The sequence below is a fragment of the Nicotiana tabacum genome, chromosome 14, assembly GCF_000715075.1.
Source record: "Nicotiana tabacum cultivar K326 chromosome 14, ASM71507v2, whole genome shotgun sequence".
NCBI classification, from domain to species: Eukaryota; Viridiplantae; Streptophyta; class Magnoliopsida; order Solanales; family Solanaceae; genus Nicotiana; species Nicotiana tabacum.
The window spans coordinates 64,204,020-64,223,803 of record NC_134093.1 but is presented as its reverse complement, the minus strand read 5'-3'; the positions used below and the strand labels follow the sequence as shown (position 1 = coordinate 64,223,803).

Below are 19,784 nucleotides of genomic sequence, written 5' to 3'. Positions count from 1 at the left end.
AAAAGGGTTTTATCCGGCCAAGTGTGTCGCCTTGGGGCGCACCGGTCCTTTTTGTAAGAAAGAAAGATGGGTCACTGAGAATGTGTATTGACTATCGGCAACTTAATAAGGTCACAATCAAGAATAAGTACCCACTGCCAAGGATAGATGATTTGTTTGATCAATTGCACGGTGCTAGGTACTTCTCCAAGATTGATTTAAGATCCGGGTATCACCAATTGAAGATCAGAGAGCAGGATATTCCGAAAATAGCTTTTAGAACCCGGTATGGGCACTTTGAATTTTTGGTGATGTCTTTTGGACTAACAAATGCCCTAGCAGCCTTCATGGATCTTATGAATCGAGTTTTTAAGCCGTTCCTCGACTCTTTTGTGATAGTGTTTATTGACGATATTCTTGTATATTCACGAAGTCGAGAAGACCATGCCGATCATCTTAGGGTAGTTCTGCAAACCCTGCATCAGCACCAGTTATATGCAAAGTTTTCAAAGTGTGAATTTTGGCTTGAATCAGTCATATTCTTGGGTCATGTAGTTTCTAGTGAGGGAATTAAGGTTGATACTCAGAAAATTTTAGCGGTGAAGAATTGGCCGAGGCCTACAACTCCAACAGAGATTCGCAGTTTCTTAGGCTTAGCTGGATATTACAAAAAGTTTGTGGAGGGATTTTCTACTCTTGCCTCTCCATTGACTAAATTGACGCAGAAGGCAATTAAGTTGCAATGGTCAGATGCTTGTGAAAAGAGTTTCCAGGAATTGAAAGCAAGATTGACTACGGCGCTGGTGTAGACTTTACCAGAGGGTATAGATGGATTTGTGGTATATTGTGATGCTTCAAGAATAGGGCTTGGATGTGTATTAATACAACATGGGAAGGTGATAGCTTATGCTTCTAGGCAACTAGAGAATCATGAAATAAACTATCCAACACATGATTTAGAACTTGCGGCAGTGGTATTTACATTGAAAATTTGGCGTCATTATTTATATGGAGTCCATGTGGATATATTAACGGACCATAAGAGCCTTCAATATATTTTCAAACAGAAGGAGTTGAATCTGAGGTAGAGAAGATGGCTTGAATTACTCAAGGATTATGACATTGATATTTTATACCATCCGGGGAAGGCTAGTGTTGTGGCAGATGCTCTTAGCTGGAAATCTATGGGTAGTTTGGCTCACTTGGAGGCATATCAGAGGCCATTAGCCAAGGAAGTTCACCGGTTGGCTAGTTTGGGAGTTCGTCTTGCGGACTCTAGTGAAGGAGGGGTAATTGTGCAAAATAGGGCTGAATCATCGCTTGTTGTGGAAGTCAAAGAGAAGCAATACAACGATCCATTGTTGGTGCAGTTGAAAGAGGGGATTCATAAACATAAGACCATGGCCTTTTCTCTTAGAATGGATGATGGTACACTAAGGTACCAAGGGCGACTCTGTGTTCCAAATGTGGATGGTCTCCATGAAAGAATTTTGACTGAAGCTCACACTTCTAGGTATTCTGTGCACCCAGGTTCTACAAATATGTATCATGATCTTAAGAAAGTCTATTGGTGGAATGATATGAAGAGGAATGTGGCGGACTTTGTAGCAAGATGTCCGAACTATCAGCAAGTGAAGGCCGAACACCAAAGGCCCGGTGGGATGGCACAGAACATAGAAATTCCAATATGGAAATGGGAAATGATTAATATGGACTTTGTGGTAGGATTACCGCGCACTCCGTGAAAGTTTGACTCAATTTGGGTGATTGTGGATCGACTAACGAAATCAGCACACTTTTTGCCGGTTAAGTCTACCGACACAGTGGAGCAGTATGCTCAGTTGTATATCAAAGAAATAGTCAGGTTGCATGGCACCCCAGTTTCTATCATTTCTGATCGGGGGGCACAATTCACTGCTAATTTTTCGAAGAAATTTCAGCAAGGTTTGGGTACTCAGGTGAATCTTAGTACAGCTTTTCACCCGCAGACTGACGGGCAGGCAGAGCGGACTATTTAGACGCTTGAGGATATGTTGCGTGCTTGCGTTCTAAACTTCAAAGGTAGTTAGGATGATCATTTACCACTAATAGAATTTGCCTACAACAATAGCTATCACGCTAGCATTCAAATATCACCGTTCGAGGCTTTATATGGTAGGAGATTCACATCTCCCATTGGGTGGTTCGAAATTAGGGAAGCAGAGTTGATAGGGCCAGACCTCGTGCATCAGGCCATGGAAAAAGTTAAAATCATTAAGGAGCAGTTGAAGACTGCTCAGAGTCTTTAGAAATCCTATTCGTATGTTCGTCGTAGGGATTTGGAGTTCAAAGAAGATGATTGGGTATTCTTGAAAGTTTCCCCCATGAAAGGGGTAATGCGATTTGGTAAGTAAAGGAAATTGAGTCTGAGATATGTCGGGCCATACAAAATCATTCAGAGGACCGGTGAGGTGGCGTACAAGGTTGAGCTACCATCTGAGATGTCTTAGGAAAACACGGCGTTTCATGTGTCTATGTTGAAGAAAGTAGTTGGAGATCCGACACTCATTGTTCCGGTTGAGACTATTGAGGTAAATGAGAAATTGACTTACGAAGAGATTCCAGATTCTATTATTGATCGTCAAGTCCGAAAATTGAGAAATAAAGAAATTGCCTCCATGAAAGTGTTGTGGCGAAACCAACAGGTTGAAGAGTCTACTTGGGAGGCCGAGGAAGAAATGAAGAAAAAGTATCCTTATTTGTTTGGATAGCCATGTATTTATAAAGTTGTGATCTATGAGAAATATTCTAAGAGTTGCTTTCTATGAATTTTGTATCATTTGTACAATTGGCGTTAAGGGTGTTCCTTTCTGGAAATATATTGCTTGTGAGACCACAGTTGGTGTTATTTTGTATTATGTTACGTCGTTGGATTATGTATGTGCTGTTAGGATGCGTTTCTGGGACTCTCTGACAGGTGGATAGGCCTAGTTATAAGAGAAACTCTGGCGAAATTTTTGGAGATTTTAGGAGTTAGTCAAATTTGGGGCTGCCCGAAAGTGGTATGAAACAAACTGAGTTGCATAAGATGCTAATGATAGATTTTTACCCTCATTCGAACACGAATGATCCTAAGCGGAGAAGAATGTAATACCCCAGAAAATTCCAAAGTACTTAAGTATAAAGCCCGGTAATTATTGCAAAGAAAATAATATTTCATGGTGCCGGACTAGGCTTATGTGTTTGAGGACTGTAGAAATATTTTGCGGCGAGCTCGGACCTTTTGGGTTGAACAATGCACAGGAAAGTAAAGGAAAATATTTTGCCGGAAAAGTGCGTTTATGCGGTCCATTATGCCACCGCATAATCACTCTGCGGGCCGCATAATGGCCGTAGAAGTGAGCAGGAGAGGGCTATTCTGGAAGCAGCTATGCGGTCGACTATGCGACCGCATAACTGTTATGTGGTGCATTATGCGACCGCATAACAGTTATGCGGACCGCATAGTGACCGCATACATAGGCAGTTCTTTTGGCTATTTTGTAACTAATTATGCGACCGATATGCGGTCCGCATAACCATTACGCGGTCACATATGCGACCGCAGAACCTGTTCCGGAGCTTCATTTTTGAGTTTTTAAAACCCGACCCTACTTCGTTAAATATACGTTTTGGGCCATTGTTTAGAGATAATCTGACATTTTAGAGTAAGAGAGGGTGCCCTAGAGTGAGAAGGTGTTCTCAAATATTTGTCCTTCAATTCTTGCCCAAGTTTTGGAAGATTAAAGAAGGGAAACTCACTAGGTCTTCATCCTAGAGATAAGATTCTACACCCTAACCCTCAATTTCGAATTTTGTGTAGAAATGAATAATAAGCAAGATAATTTCTGGGCAAGAGCATTGGTTATTTTACATGCATGTGTTATCAAAGGATGTAGGAAGATTGTTGAGCTAAAAATGGTAAAGATTGGGTTGTGGGATGATGGAATCCTCCATAAAAAAGGGCCTTGAAACCTTAATGCACACCTAGTGTTTGATAAAATGCTCAAATGAGCTAGAACCATAATCACCTTCCTAATTGTGGTTCAATTTATTATATTTCTAAAATAGATCGAAGTTGCTAAGAATTCCGGAATGATTTAGAGTTTAAGGAAGCTCAATTGAGGTATGTTGGCTAAACTCTTCTTTAAGAATTGGAAATCCTCATTATCCTTGTAAGTACCGAGATGTTGATTATAAATCGAGTATTCCGATAAGTTTTGTGATGAAGATATATGTTCAATTCGTATTTCAAATGCTCTTATCATATAACATTATAAATTGAGGATGTGTCCCAAACTATGGATTATGTATCTACATATTATAATTTCTAGTCGTGATTTATATGAAAAATTATTATGCCAAGTTGTGTAGAGATTGCGATTGTGATATACCTCCACCCGCCTACATTGGGGTGAGGCGGCATGACCGCTTTGTGTGGGAATTATAATATAGAGAGTGATTGTGACACACCTCCACCCGCATATATATTGGGGTGAGGCGGCATGACCGCTTTGTGTAGGGATTATGATATAGTGGGACTGCACCTCCACCCGCTTACATTGGGGTGAGGCGGTACGACCGCATTGTGTATGGTTTTGGTATTGTTATGGCACCACCACCCGCATACATTGGGGTGAGGCGGCATAGCCGCTTTGTGTTGGTATTGGTATCGTTGATGCATTTTCACCCGCATACATTGGGGTGAGGCGGCAGGGCCGCTTGATTAGAGTTGTGGTATTGTACGTACACCTCCACCTGCATACATCGTGTGAGGCGGCTAGGCCACTTTGTGTGAAGATGGTTATAGAGGACCTCATCTTAAATCCTATAAATGTTGTTGTTAGCTTTTAATAAGCTTGCTATGGTTGAGACAGTTATATATATTATTCTATTGCCGCACTGGTTCATCATAATCAACCTTTTGGGTCATCACATCACCATACGAAACTATTGGAATCATCAAAACTCCATTTTGGAGTCGTCTACACAAAAGTCAAACTCCGATCAACTTTTTCAACTTAGCTTCCAATTTTGGGACTAAGAGTCTCAATTCACTCCGAAACTCACCTGACGTCTAAGTCTAAAATCACCATACGAAGCTATTGGAATCATCAAAACTCCATTCTAGAGTCGTCTACACAAAAGTCAAACTCCGATCAACTCTTTCAACTTAAGCTTCCAATTTTGGGACTAAGTGTCCCAATTCACTCCGAAACTCACCCGAAACTAAATCAACCACCCCGGCAAGTCACATAACTATGATTTAACATAGAGGAGGTAATAAATAGGGGCACGAGGCTAAAATACTCAAAACGGTCGGTCGGGTAGTTACAGTTACATGCATACGTACATAGTCTCAACCTTATCAGCTTTAGTTTCAAAGTAGAAGTGAATTCAATATTTAGAGTTAGTAGGTTAAGAGTTTGTTCAGTTACACAAACACACGCGCATAGGGATGGCAAGCGGTGTGGGTGCAGGGCGGGTTTTCTCTTAACCCACAAAATTTCAACCCGCCTCACTCCGCACTGCATAGCACTTGCACCCACGTCCACCCGCCCCGCATCCACACCCGCGTCCACCCGCCCCACCCCCTTAAGTATTTTTTTTCACTTTGTTAGATTTAATTATTATTTTTAATCTTTTGGGTTGGAATTTTTTTTACACTTTTACGATATATGCTCGTACTTTTTATTAATTTTAAAGATTACGGAAGGCTTCAGCTATGGAGAAAAGAAGATAAGATACTTATGAAAATTAACTCTTGCACATACGTAATAAAAGTTACTTAACAAAAATCTTTGATATCATAATAACTCTTTGTTTTTTAACTTTTTATATTTTATAAAAGTATACATGTTAATTTTACCTATTCAAGCTTACATTAGAAATAAAAAAAAATCCCTGTCAAGATCAATTAATAGATATTTTCCTTTTTGTTAATCAGTAGTGTATTTTTGAGCAAAATAAGGGACGACACTTGAATCAATAAAGCAAATTTATAATTAATTGATAATTATGTGTTAGATATTATATTTTCAGAACTTGTCATAAAAGAATAAGAACTTGACATGCAAGCATTTGGTTCAAAGTTCAAATAATATGAAACTTTATTTTGCTTCAATATATTACATGGAATAATTTCATCTTCAGAAAGGCAGAAAATTGTGTTTCCTTCTTTGATGAAGTTTTTAAACCCGCACCGCACCCGCATAAATTTAAATTGTCTTATTTCAACCCGCCCCGCCCCCCACCCCCATATATTTAAATGCGCACCGCCCCATTGCCATCCCTGCACGCGCATACGCATATATACAATACAATGTTCAGAATGAAGAATGCAATATTGGAGGGTAGGATAGCCAAGACCATTTCCAAATTCATTAACTTATTTCCAGAAATGGTAAGATCTGCTGAATTTACCAGCCACCGACCTAGATAAGAAAGTGAAAAGAATGAATTTGTGCAGTAGGGAACTCGCTAAAGTACAAGAAGCTAAATCGCCGTGTGTACAAGCCATCGATTTTAAGAGAAATACAAACAAACAACAAAATAAATGGTGGAAGCTGAACAAACCCACTCTTGGGGAAATCATTGGCTATTTAACTAAAAGGATGGCCATTCCTGGCAAGAGGAATTTACTCGTATAAGATTGTCAGCATATTCATGTTACATAAAAGTGCAGAAATCCTATTGTTACAAAGTGTGGAGGACACTAATTCTGCCTGACAACTGGAAACGATGATATTTATTTCGCAGGAACCTTGTAATACATATTATACAGCAATATACTTGTCACAATTCTTCAGAATAGATGTTACCCAGAACAGCCTTGGGATCAATTAATCATGGAAACTTCTTTAATAATGCTAACTATATTCTAATTATTTGGCAATTAGCCATTTACTCTAGTCAAGAATTAATCTTGGCAAAAAAGCATGCGCTAAGGTGCAACAGCTCTCGTGCACCTTACTCCCTTGCTTAAGCTTCAAACCACCATCTTTATGTGAATACTAGGTAGGAGTCGTAAAAGACGCCAGCAAACAGAAGTCACAAAATGTATGAAACAGCTCGTTCAAAACTATTAGCATGATGGCGATTAGTTCCCCATACTTGCTCTCTTGTGTAACCCTGTGTCAAGTTCCATTAAAGGATCAGAAGCATTACCAGAATTTCAACAGCTTGCCCTTATTCCAATTTTACGAGATATTACAGGTTCATTTCTTACTCCTGTAAGCCTAGCCAAGACTCTTTGAACCTCTGCGGGTCATTGGTAGGTCAAGGATGATCAGGAAATAACATCTTTCTGATTCTCTGATATACTGGATATCTCCATTCATAAGCTTTAAGATTTTTCTGCACATGCTCAGTCCTAGGCCTTCCTTGGTTACCCACCGACTGCTGTGGAACATGTCTTGAACCAATTCAGGAGGAAGCCCTTCACCAGGGCATACAATCCTATACCAAAAACACGAAACGAAAAAAGAGAGTATTTACTAGTTAAGGTAGTATAGCACACCAAAGAGCGCAGAACTGCTGAAACTTTAAAACCACTACAACTCAATTTTCTGATCCGGGGCCAGAGTTAATCTCTAGAAAAAACAAAATGCAACCTAGAATGCAGTAAAACACTGGCAGGACGAATATGTTTGGGGGTCCATTTTGGCCCAAGTCAACCCCCAAGAAAGCTAATAAAGTGATACCTAGGATGCTAATAAACACAAACCCTGCAGAAGTACTTGATTGGGGATATATTTTACATCTCTAATGAAAAATATTTGGCTACTAAGTACCACACAAACACCATGAAAAAGTATATAAGATTAAACTTCAAAATCAAAAGATTAAGGTTATGCTCCTGCTAATTCCTATCTCTAGGTTGAGATAATAGTATCTTAGTTATGAAGGCCACCGACGTTGTTGTCTATAAGTCAATGAAAGGCAATAGAAGAAGGAAGTTATGATACAAATGAATAAGAGATGACGTATGAAGAGACACAGAAGGGTAAAAGCTATATGTAGAGAAAAGGTGCAAGTCTAAAATGCACCTTCCACTTAAGCTTGAATGTTATAGCCCCTACTGTAAATAGTCATGTGGTCGGAACATACATGAAATTTATACATCTCTTAACATTACATTTCATTGGGTCATAAATCTCATATTCCAACATGCCTGCTGGAGCAATCAGAAATATTATCAACTAAGTAGCCTACAGAAAACAACCCTGAAAGGAAGGACTCAAATAGGCAGTAGATGGCATTCAAATGACAGCTTCCACTTCAAGAACCATTTAAGAAATCAAGGTTGCATGATAAAGACGAGAGTTATCAATTAATACAGCGCATCTGCCAGTGGAACAATTAAATAAAATAAAGGAAGAGTAAATTATAGAATGTACCTGAATTCAATATGCACAACAGTTACTTCATCAGATATTTGCTTCATATTTGGCTGAAGTTGGATCTCTACCCAACCATCAGGTGATGGTGCATACCGTACCATGTTAAGCAAGAAATCTGCCAAGACCTGTTGAATTCTCACTTGATCACCATGTACTGTTAAGGTCTTAATTTCCTCTGGAATATCCCTGATTAATTGCACACTTCTTTCCCTCAGCAATAACATCACTTGGCTAACAACAGCATCTATTACACTCCCAAGGAAAAATTCTTCTTTCTCAAGGGTCAGTGAGCTGTTAGAAGATCAAAGATAAGTCAAATTATGCGAGGAAAAAGGTTGCTAATTCTACATAGAATTGTATGAAGATATGGACCCTGGGCCTTACTCAACCCAAAACTATTGTCCAAGTCCATAGAAAGAGACCCAGGAGCGGCTCAACAGATTTGGTGACCTAAAGCCAAACTTCAATATAGGGCCTCACATTTTTTTTTTTTAAATCTTCATATACAATTTTATTTGAAATCTATTTTTTCTAGCTCTTTTAGATGCAAAATCATTAATCATTTTCTTATAATCGATTTCTTCTAATAATTCTTTTTAAATTGATAATAAAGCCAATCCATTTGATCTTTCTTGAGACATTGTAGATCTTAAATAAGATTTTAACAATTTTAATTTTGAAACACTTCTTCCAGTTGAGGCAACTGTTACATGAACTATTTTTGACTTAGTTTTTTGATCGATTGCTAAAAATTTATCTAAAACTCCTCTTTGAGATCGTATTAAGTTTCGCAATTCTCCTATTTTTTAGCGTTTTGAGTAATCTGATTCACATTTTCTAGTTTACATACATAATTACAATAAATAAAAAGGATATATATATATACCTAGCAAGTAAAAATATAAAAAAGAATATAAAAGCAATAGAACATGATTGTAGATGTTGGTAATTCACTGCTTCAAATCTTGTTGCACTGCTTATGTCTGAGATTGAACGGAGAAGATATGCAAACTTTTTCCAATGCACTTCAATCCTTGATTTCTTACAGAATAATAGATTTTGTAAAAGAACGAAAAAAAGAGAATAAATGAATAGTTCTTGTGTGAACGAAAAAGTAAAGGAAAGCAAACTTTAGGATATATACCCCACGAATGTTAAATGTAAATGACCCAAAAACAAAAGGCTAACATTCACACTTAAGGTAATGATCTTGATTACCTATTTTCCTTGATTTTATTACCTATTTTCAGTTAAGTCACATTATTAATAAACCCAGAATTTTTTTCCTTTTTTGATCAAAATTTTGTACTTTTTATCTAAATTCAATATTTTTTATTAAAAAAAGTAACTATACAACTAGTCAAACTATCAGGAAATGGGGCCTCTAAGCTAAGCTAGTCTTCGTTCCAAAATTCTAGACATCAAAATATAATGTGACTTAACTGCTATAAGAATGGGATCATAGGAGGGTGCTTCGATACTTTCATCATTAGGACCTCAACTGCCAGATCACAACTGAGATAAGATATGCATCTTTTCAGGTGAACTATCATCTGAAATCATAGTAAAACATCTGCACCATAGCTCATACTATAAAGTCAATTTCAGCCTATCGTTCATCTGAAAGAAGCTCCCGCGTTTATTTTGACTCCAGAGGTACACTAGAATATATTATATCATGGATAAAGAGCTACTCCCTCTATTCCATCTCTATTCCATTGTATGTGGCACTCTTAACTAAAGATCCTTTCTACATTTGGAAACAATTTAACTTTAAAATCTCATTTTACCCTTAATGACATGCTTTTATAGCCACAGATATGTCATGGCATGTTTAAGACCACAGGTCCACATGTTCCAAAAAGTCTTCTTTTTATCTTTCTTAAATTACGTTCCCAGTCAAATACCGCCACATAAAATGAAACGGAGGAAGTATTAATTTCAAAAAAGCTTATTAACAAGCATAATCGAACAAAAAAGACTTACCCATCCTCAATGTTTTCCAGGTCAACATCCCTTATGATCTTAGACATCTGCCTCTCACAAGCAGCACTTGTCTCCAGATACTGCTTCTGGTTTTCTGTCAAATCTGTCGCTTCCAACAATGAATTTGTAAAGCGTATACCATTCAAAGGACTCTTTATTTCCTGACAAAGGTATGCCAACTCTTTCATCTGAGAATAACACTTCTTTTCCTGTTGCCTTTGAACTCTTAGAGCTTGCTGCAATTCAGGACTGGCTATCTGTATGAAACAGAAAGCCCCGATAATCTGGCCCTCCATATTGACTCTCTTGTTCGCAGTCAAAAGAGCTTGCACATATTTCCCATTTCGGTCAAAAAAGGAAAATGGAAACTTGTCCGTATCCTGGACTCCAATCGCATTATGCAACACGATCATGAACTTTGTCATGGCGTCTGGACCCTTGAGCCGACAGCAACTTCCAAAAATCTCACCAACTAACATTTTTCCAATGATCTCCCCTCTGGACCAACCAGTGAGCTTTTCCATGGCAGTGTTCCACTCAGAGCAACAAGTGTTCTCATCTGACGCAAATATGGGTGGGATCAGAGGATTGGGGCTGTGCACAATGGCCTTGTAATCACCTTGGATGTGAATAAACTTGTCCATTACAACTTTTTGCCCAGTAACATCCTGGCCAACAAAACAAACACCAACAATGTTGTTTGTGTAATCTTTGCTAGAGCAAGCATTAACCACCACAAAAACAGCCTTCTTCAGTTGCTCGGGTCCAAATGTCCTTAACTTTATTTCTACATTTTTATCTTCTTCGCCTGCAGTAGTAGGACTACAATATTAGTTTCATTTCCTTTTAGTTGTCTGTTGCAGGAAAATTGAGTAGGAAAGGAGCCGGGTTGCTACCAATTATTTCAGTTACAAACTATGCAAGAGTCAACCTACACACAGAATACAGAGAGAAGGTTCTCTACAATCAGGAATTAACCTAAATCTGTACATGTACATTTTCACTTCAGAATTCAGATAGGCATATTTACTGCCATGATGATGAGATTAAGGTGCTACCAAATCACCTAAGATTTACCAAAAATGAAAACTAAAAATTGAAACTGACCTGCAAGAAACAGATAGCTATAACCTGATAATCATAGAAAGCTTGTACAGAAGTTCGTAAAGATTTTGTAATCAAAATCTTGATTATTTCTCAAGTATCCATGTTGGGTAGCTTAAGACATGGCACTGTTCCAAGATGCTTAGTCTAATCAAAACTATGCTGATCTTCTAAATGTTTGGTATTAAATTGTTATTGTTGTCTAATAACAGAAACCATCATTGTTGTCTAATAATAGAAATTAAAGTATCAAATTTGAAAAACAAAAGCAAGGTGATGCAGGAAAGAAGTTAACAGCTCGGTGACAGGCTAAAATTCTCTGGTGCCAAAGGTGAACATGTGATCCTGAATGTTATCCGCAAGTCAATCCTCATAACCACATATGTACTAATTGTTTTGCAGTAAAAGTGGGACTATGGAAATCAATAAAATTTGAACGCATCCAATGCACTAAGCTCACGCTATGCGCGGGGTCCGGGGAAGGGCCGGACCACAAGGGTCTATCATACGCAGCCTTACCCTGCATTTCTGCAAGAGACTTTTCCACGGCTCGAACCCATGACCTCCCGGTCACATGGCAGCAACTTTACCAGTTACGCCAAGGCTCCCCTTCAAAAAATTTGAACGCATCCAAAATGCTAGATTACGCCTAAGGGCACATTCTGTTAAAGTGTACTTGTTCTAGACAAACTCTACCAAAGAAAAGTAAGGATCAAAATAAACTTCTACAAAATGGCACAAGTAGAGTGGAATGGATACGAAGGATTCATATAAGTCGATTCCAACTAGTTTGGGATTGAGAGCTAGTTGATTGATTCACTTGGTTTTGTGCATAATACCTCTCCATTTAGCCGCACCCAATGCCCTGACCCTCCACCCCCAACACACAAAAAACAAGACTTCATGCTTCAGTGGACAAATTCAACAAGACAAAGTGAACATATGTCAACCAAATGTTTTTGCATGATTTCAGGATTCAGAGTAAAGAAAATCACTAAAAGCCCATGATTTCTTCGCTCCCAATTTTCAAATACAAAGAAGAGCAAAGGTAAGACTGCACCACTCATGTAACGCAAAGGAACTCCACAACTAATAAACTGTGATATCATTTGGAAATGAAGAAGCAATAAATAGACAATTATAACCTCTCAGAGCATTGAAGAGAAGCTTCTCAGCAGTCTCCTGTGACTCTTTATGCACAAGATCATGAACCAAGGACTTCCCCATTGCTTCTTCAACAGATAAATCTGTCAATTCAGCGACCTTTGCATTCCACCCATTAATGCGACCTTCGACATCAACAGCAAATATGGGAGCAGTTGCAGTCTCTATCAATCTAACCATTTCTCTGGCAACAGAACTCAGTTCATCTATCCCTTGCAACTCCATTTCCCCAAGCTGAGCATGCACAACAGCCTTAGAATTACTTGCCTCGGCATCCTTAAATGAATCTCGCAGAATAAGCTGCAGAGAGTGAATTGCATCCATTTCTGCATTTTCCCATGGTAAGCTCCGGCTTTTAACAACTTCCAGAAATGCCTTGAAAGAAGAACGTGGATGCATTCTCTGCCCGTCATCCTTGTCTTCAGGATGATGCTTTGCACCACCCCACTTTATCTCTTTCGCTGTATGGGAGCGAAACCAAAACAAGAAATCTTTAGAAGTTATATAAGCAACAGCCATACCACAAACTGCATCACCAAGCGAAGCTGCCCCAGGATACCCTGCATCAGCCAAACTGTCAGTACTTAAACCTGTTGAGTCCCCATGGTAAGTCAATAACCACTCCACAATGTCCTTTATCTGAGCTTCAGTTGGTGTAACGCCTAATGGATAGTACTTCCCCTGGCAGTACAGAGCAGCGCCATCGCACTTCACAAGGTCCATAATACTGGGGCTCTGGATAACAATCCCCGTAGGTGAGTCTCGAAGGAGCATGTCACATAACAGTGTTTGTGTCCTCAACACATGTTTCTCAGACAACTGTGATGCCAGTTGCAACTCCATATTCAATTGGAGTCCAAAGGCCTGCATAAGGAATTCACAGGCATACCGAAGAGGGAATGGAATGCACCTAGCAGAAGTATGGTGTCCAACAACCAAGCCCCATAGCCTCATTGAACTTCGGCCCCCAACAGCTTCCTCATCGTTTCCATTGATAATAACTGCTAGAGTTAATGACGCAATAGACCCCATATTTGCCATGTACTGCGCGTGGCAACCATGAGGGGCTCTAAGTGTGGAACCAACTAAACATAAAGGCTGCATCAGTGATTCATCCTGAACAACCCGCACAGGGCTGGCATGGCAGTCCACAATCATTCTTACCCTGTTCTGCTTAAACAAAAACCGTGAAGCTTGAGGAATGTCGGTAGCAGGATAATGCAAACCAATATAGGGCTCTAAATCCGGTCTTTTGCTCTCAGCCACTACCTCCCCATGCTCATCCTCATGAAATTTATATACCATAACCCGATCATACCCGGTTAACTCCCTCACACTCTCAACCACAGTATCACACAAAAGCTTAACATCCCCACCAGGAAGTGATTGCAAATGAGAAATAGCCCTCACTGCAAGTTTTTGCGACTGCACTGCGCCAGCAATGGATAAAGCAGGGTCCTCTGTTCTAGCAGGCTCCAAATCAATTACAATCCCGACATCAACCCTATGCAAAATTGCGTAAAATGGCTTGCCAGAATTCTTGGAATGTATCCAAATAGGATTCAGCAAAGTGATCTCGCGCGCCCCAAATGCTCTTTCAAGCAAAACAGAGCTAGAAGGAGTAAAAAGGGTCCTAACATCAGTTCCAACAGTGAGGATCTCAGGCCGCTCAAGGCTTGGAACTGATTGTGGAGTTAGACTAAGCATTTCGCACGCATTTTCGCTATAAGCAATAACACGAAAACTAGCCTCATCTACAGCTATCATACAACCAAAAGGCTGAATGTGACCCCCTCTTTGGATTTTAGTCAAATAAGCAGTAATTTGCTGTTCAGGGACAACAGATTGTGTAGTAGTTTTAACAGACTGTGAATAATCAAAAGACTTGCCAGACTCACCAGATTGTTCAAACACAGCATGAAGCCTAGCATCAGCTGTGTACTGTGCTATGGCTTTGCTTATTGAATCTTTGTAATTAACATTACTTGTGCCTGAAGATTGAGCTTGAACTTGACCTGACTGATGAGAATGCTTTGTTCTACTTCCAGAAGCCATTTTTTGTCACAACTTTTCTTGGTTTAACATGGAAAAAGAAGTGGATTTAAAACCCTAAAAGATATTAAGTTGAAAAAGAGATTTGATCTTTGGGAAGTCCTACCAGAGTTGTAAACTGAAAAGAGATTGAACTTTGGGTTGAATTCAGAAATGGGGTTGTGACAATTTTATAGTACTAGTTGTGAGTAATATGGTGGATTTTAAATTTTCTTGAAAATGGAATATGCTAGCAAAAAAGAAATAGTATCTGTATTTGTTTGATAAAAAAAGGTCTATGTTTGTTTGACCCAACCCAATGTTTTAGAGGTATGGTGCACTAAGCTTGGCTATTATACGCCGTGCATTTGTGCAAAAGTCAGTTTTCACCACTTAAACACGTGTGCTCTGGTTACCGACTCAAGGCTTTGATCGGGCAAAATAAAATTTCTTATTCTGCAGTTAAATTTTTATTAATATTTGGGTATTTTATTAGATTAATATTCTGAGGTGGAAATATGTGCGGAATGGCGTCAACAAAAGCAGTGGCTGAGAGTTCATGTTTGGAAGTTGGCCACGTGGGAAATGTAAGATTAGAAATTAGTAATAAATTAAATGCTAGTGTTGTCCGGTGCATTCATGTTTGGACTTTGGGCTACTGTATTGTTTAAGAATTCGAATCATCAGTATGGGATAAGCAATAGTAACTGGATTGGAACGTGATGTGTTGATAATTTTATCTCGTGGGGGCCGGGGGAAAAGAAAAGAAAAGAAAAGATGATAAAAAGAGGAACTCGACGATTATAGTGGTATTGGTGGGGGCAAACTGATGTCTATTCCCTTTCATATCACATTGCCCTCCCACGTGAAGTTCGTACTATTATTGACTCCCCTCTTGTCCACTCCCCTTCAAAGAGCAAACCTCAGCTTCGATTATTTTAAGTTATACAATGAGGTTTCTCATATAACTGAACCTTAATGGATTTATTAGTCTAATGATTCAAAATTTGAACTCGAAATTTGTATTTATTTTGTTAACACATATACTTGGTCCGAGCCAAAGATCATGAGTCCGACGTATGTTCCAAGATGTTTTAGATAGTTAAAACGTGCAATCCTTTACCTTGGCATTTTTAAGCACTGACTTGAATTGAGTTTCATCTCCTCTTTAGCTTCTAAAAACTGTGGAAAATCTTCTCGAGACAGACAGACATTCAATCCGTCCGACCCGCCCAGAGATTAATGGGGTTGGGCTACAATATTTTAGTTCATAGGTCAATTTGGACTGAGCCCAAGTTAATCCATTATTTTTTGTGCAAACTTCATTTGTAGCCATCCGGAAAAAACTAATGACAATAGCTAGCCACAAAATAAACCATACAATTAACAACCCAAAACTAATTAAAAGGGTAGGCCAAGACCACTGCCACTCAAAACCCTAACTTTTTTCTCCCTCAGCGATCATACGCATTTTCCTCAGCCGAAGAAGCCGCTGCCGAACGCCGCCGTCGCAAGCGCCGCCTCCATATTGAACCACCAATCAATGCCCTCCGTCGTGATCCACTCCCGAGGGGATTGCCTTCACCTGACGACCGTCGTATTGCTCTATTTACGCAACTAGACCACAGAAAAATAGTCCCCGTATTTTACTAGAAGGATCCTTGTAATGCCACATTTTTGCAGCTTCATTGAACTTGATGGAAGTTTCTGCAACCTTACTCTGGAGTATAGCCGGAGAACCTACCGATGACGCACCAGAAAATGATTCCGTTCTTGAAAAAAATTGGTTACTCCGTCCAGTTGGGTCGGAATTAGCAGCGGACGTCGGCTTCTCCAGATTCTTAGATTTTGTCTCCACATCTCTTCATTCATTCCAAGTATCTTCATTCAGTCCCCCTCCAGAATGTGCACCGTCTTCACCAATATATAAAAGTCATTTTAGATTATGTATTAGACTAGAGAGTATTTCTTTTAAATATTGGTATATTACAAAATATATATACAAAATAGACTGTCACTATACAAAAATTATACAAAAATAGACTGTCACTATACAATTTATATACAATAGACTGTTACTATACAAAATATATATAAAAAAATAGATTGTCATTATATAAAAAATATACTAAATAGACTGTTACTATATAAAATATATACAAAATAGACTGTCATTGTACAAAAATATACTAAATAGATTGTTTTCTGTTTTCTGTTTTTTCGTTTTTCTGCACCACCCCCCACACCCGCAAAATATTTTTCAACTTACATATTTAAAATACTAATTTGTTATTTAAGAAAATATATTTTGATTCTCAAAATATTAATAGTATTTATTTACCTTTTATACATAGGTGTATAAAAGGTAAAAGACTTTATTTATGCAAAATGAGCATGGTTCTAAAATATAGGTCAAGTTGGGCGGGTTGGGTTATGACCCATTATTTAGCCCATCTTAACCCAAGTAAACTTTGGATGGGTTGGACAATGACCCATTTATTCACCTAACCCATCTTGACCCGCCCAAATTAAGCCCAACCCGTCCATTTGCCACCCCTACTTGCTTCTTTCCGCCATTTAACTTAAGTTTTATTCGTTAATTATCACAAAATATGTATACTCCTTCCTATGTAACTTAAGCTTGTTACTGTCCATTTTTCAGGTTATCGATACCGACTGCCAAAATCTCTACAAATCTTAATCAGTCAGTATATGGTTGCCACTTGCCACACAGTGAAGCCTTTCAGGTAAATATAGTTTTATGCAAACAGTTACATAGACACGGAATGAAGAATCTATTTGCATGGATGGCTTGACTATAAGGCCAGTAAAGCAACCGCTTGTTACCCCAACCTTTTGGAGGCCTCATTTTTTTTATAAAAATATATTGTATATGTTTATTATTAAAAAAAATGTGTAGATTTAAATTTAAAAAGAATTTTTGAAGCGAATGTACAATAACTTTAATGTGAGGATCCTTGTAATAATTACAGAATGAAATAATTTTTAATAAATTGTTTCCTTACATGGGTAAGGTAGCTATTTTTTTGCCTCTATTATATCCTAACAACTAATATGTGCCTATATTATTATTTATATATTTACCTTTTTCATTTTCTCTTTTACTATTCGTATTCTCAATATTAAAAATTCTCTCAATCGGCAACTTAGCGCGGCTTACAATTTAACTTCTTCAAAGCATTACAACAAGCAATCATTATATTGAAGCAATGCAATACTTTTCGATATCATTATATCAACTTATCTTGCTCTATATTTTCTTACCTTTTAATTTCTGCTACTATCTATTATTTCTTGTACTCTGATTATCTTATTTATCTGTGATAGCTACTGCTCCTTTTTAGACTGCTTTATCATGACTTATTCGCTTTCGTTACTTTCATTTTTATATTGTGTTTACCCTAAAAATGGATAACAAATAATTTTATTTGTGGTTTTAAGGATACGTGGATTAATTCGATACAAACGATAAATTGCGTAAGATTAAACGGATCAAGGAGGTAATAAATTATCAAACCACTTGAGGAGGGTGATTCCGGACTTAACAACAATCTTAATGAAATATCCGCCCTCGATCCCAGACTCACAATGACCAAGCACTGATGAATAAGAACTAGAACTTTGAATAACAGAGAAAATAATAGTATATTGCCTTGATAAGCGTGTTACAGTGTCTCCAATGAATAATCAGACCCCCTTTATATAATAGGAAAGTTTTACCCTAAGTAAAATTCTATAAAAGGTAAAAAAAATTCTGTTTAACCAATCACTGGTTCTGTGCCGATACGTGCCGAGATCCATGCCGTGATATCCGGTTGGTCACGGATATCATGACCATTTGTTAGTCATGCTCGGTTACCTGGTAGTGTTTTCCGAGGCCTTTGGGATTCGAACCGAACTTGGGGTCATCGCTCCGATACTCTCGAGGCCGTGCGCTTTGCCCGAACCCCGGCTCGAGGGGCTCCTGGTCTTGATTCTAGTTCCATGCCGTTATGTTTCTTGCTCCGTTTGCTTCATCGGAAGACGAGGCATCTTATGGGCTCGGTTTTACCCGTATACAGATAGTCCCCTCGTTTCTCGGAGAGTAAGTTTACGGAAACGAAGAGAAACGATATGAGCACCTCAATTCCTTCCCCAACACATCGTAGCAGAAATGACAAAAGATTCAAAACGTCCCGTCAGATGTGTCATAATCACTTCAAATGCGTGTCAGCCATCGGCAGGCCGTCCTTGGATACGAATCGGCACGAAGACCTATAAATACTCCCCTCTTTCGTTCATTTTTTACTTTTTGACCAAGCTTCTACCCTCGTACCTTTAGGATATCACTGCCTCTCTTCCTACCCTAACATTTTATCATGACCCAAACCGATGGGCCATGACAAGTGCCCGAGTCCTACCTGTCGAACACCCCTAAGCATGTGTCTAAGATATAAACATGAATAACATCTTGACATAAACTACTAAATCACGTGAATAACATACGTAAGAAAAACATGTCCAAAAGACATATATACATATACTTGCGGAATACGGTAGGGCGAGCCGACAAGGCTGCTATAGACAACTATATTTCCAAAATTAAAAGCCTACAAGGCTACATACTATCCAACTATACATGACTGTCTACAAACCTCTAATAGAGTGTACAACTGTATAAAGGACGGGACTGGGCCCTACATACCAAAAACAGCATACCAAAACTAGTAACAGCTCCGGATCAAGTGGAGCACACCAACTCTCGCTGATCAAAGATCCTAAAAAGGGGGACCGTCAGCCTGTCTACTTGCACCTGCGGGCATGAAACGCAGGCCCCGGGAAATAGGGGCGTTAGTACGAATAATGTACTGAGTATGTAAGGCATGAAAATCAGTACATAAAAGACATAATGGAAACGTGGAGTAAAGAATTCCACCTGTAAGTCTAAATAACTTTGTGAATCCTGAAATATTTATAATGTTATGCATATGCGTATAAATGTCGTATCATGCATAGGTGTGTACATAATATCATCAAGCCTCTGAGGGCATCCAGTCATTTTCCCAACTGATCAGGTGGTGGTGTATAACACCGTAACCT

At 38.7% G+C, this 19,784-nt stretch overlaps 1 protein-coding gene across 2 annotated transcripts; it reads right to left on the bottom strand.

Moving 5' to 3' along the window:
• Positions 1 to 6,554: 6,554 nt before the first annotated feature.
• Positions 6,555 to 15,079, bottom strand: LOC107767359 (phytochrome B). Of its 2 annotated transcripts, XM_016586336.2 has the most exons (5): positions 12,635 to 15,079; positions 10,386 to 11,193; positions 8,397 to 8,690; positions 7,226 to 7,455; positions 6,568 to 7,128 (listed from the first exon to the last, which is right to left on the bottom strand). In XM_016586336.2, the coding sequence occupies exons 1-4, from the start codon at positions 14,706 to 14,708 to the stop codon at positions 7,236 to 7,238; spliced, it is 3,396 nt and encodes a 1,131-aa protein (XP_016441822.2). In that variant the 5' UTR covers positions 14,709 to 15,079; the 3' UTR covers positions 6,568 to 7,128; positions 7,226 to 7,235.
• Positions 15,080 to 19,784: the final 4,705 nt, after the last annotated feature.

What these genes read in the sequence shown, in the direction of transcription:
- LOC107767359 (XM_016586336.2), bottom strand. Translation starts at nt 14,708, where the DNA reads ATGGCTTCTGGAAGTAGAACAAAGCATTCTCATCAGTCAGGTCAAGTT. An exon ending in TCTCTTCAATGCTCTGAGAG is followed by an intron (nt 11,194 to 12,634) that starts GTTATAATTGTC and finishes CTACTACTGCAG; the next exon opens with GCGAAGAAGATAAAAATGTA. An exon ending in GTTGTGCATATTGAATTCAG is followed by an intron (nt 7,456 to 8,396) that starts GTACATTCTATA and finishes TTTTTGGTATAG; the next exon opens with GATTGTATGCCCTGGTGAAG.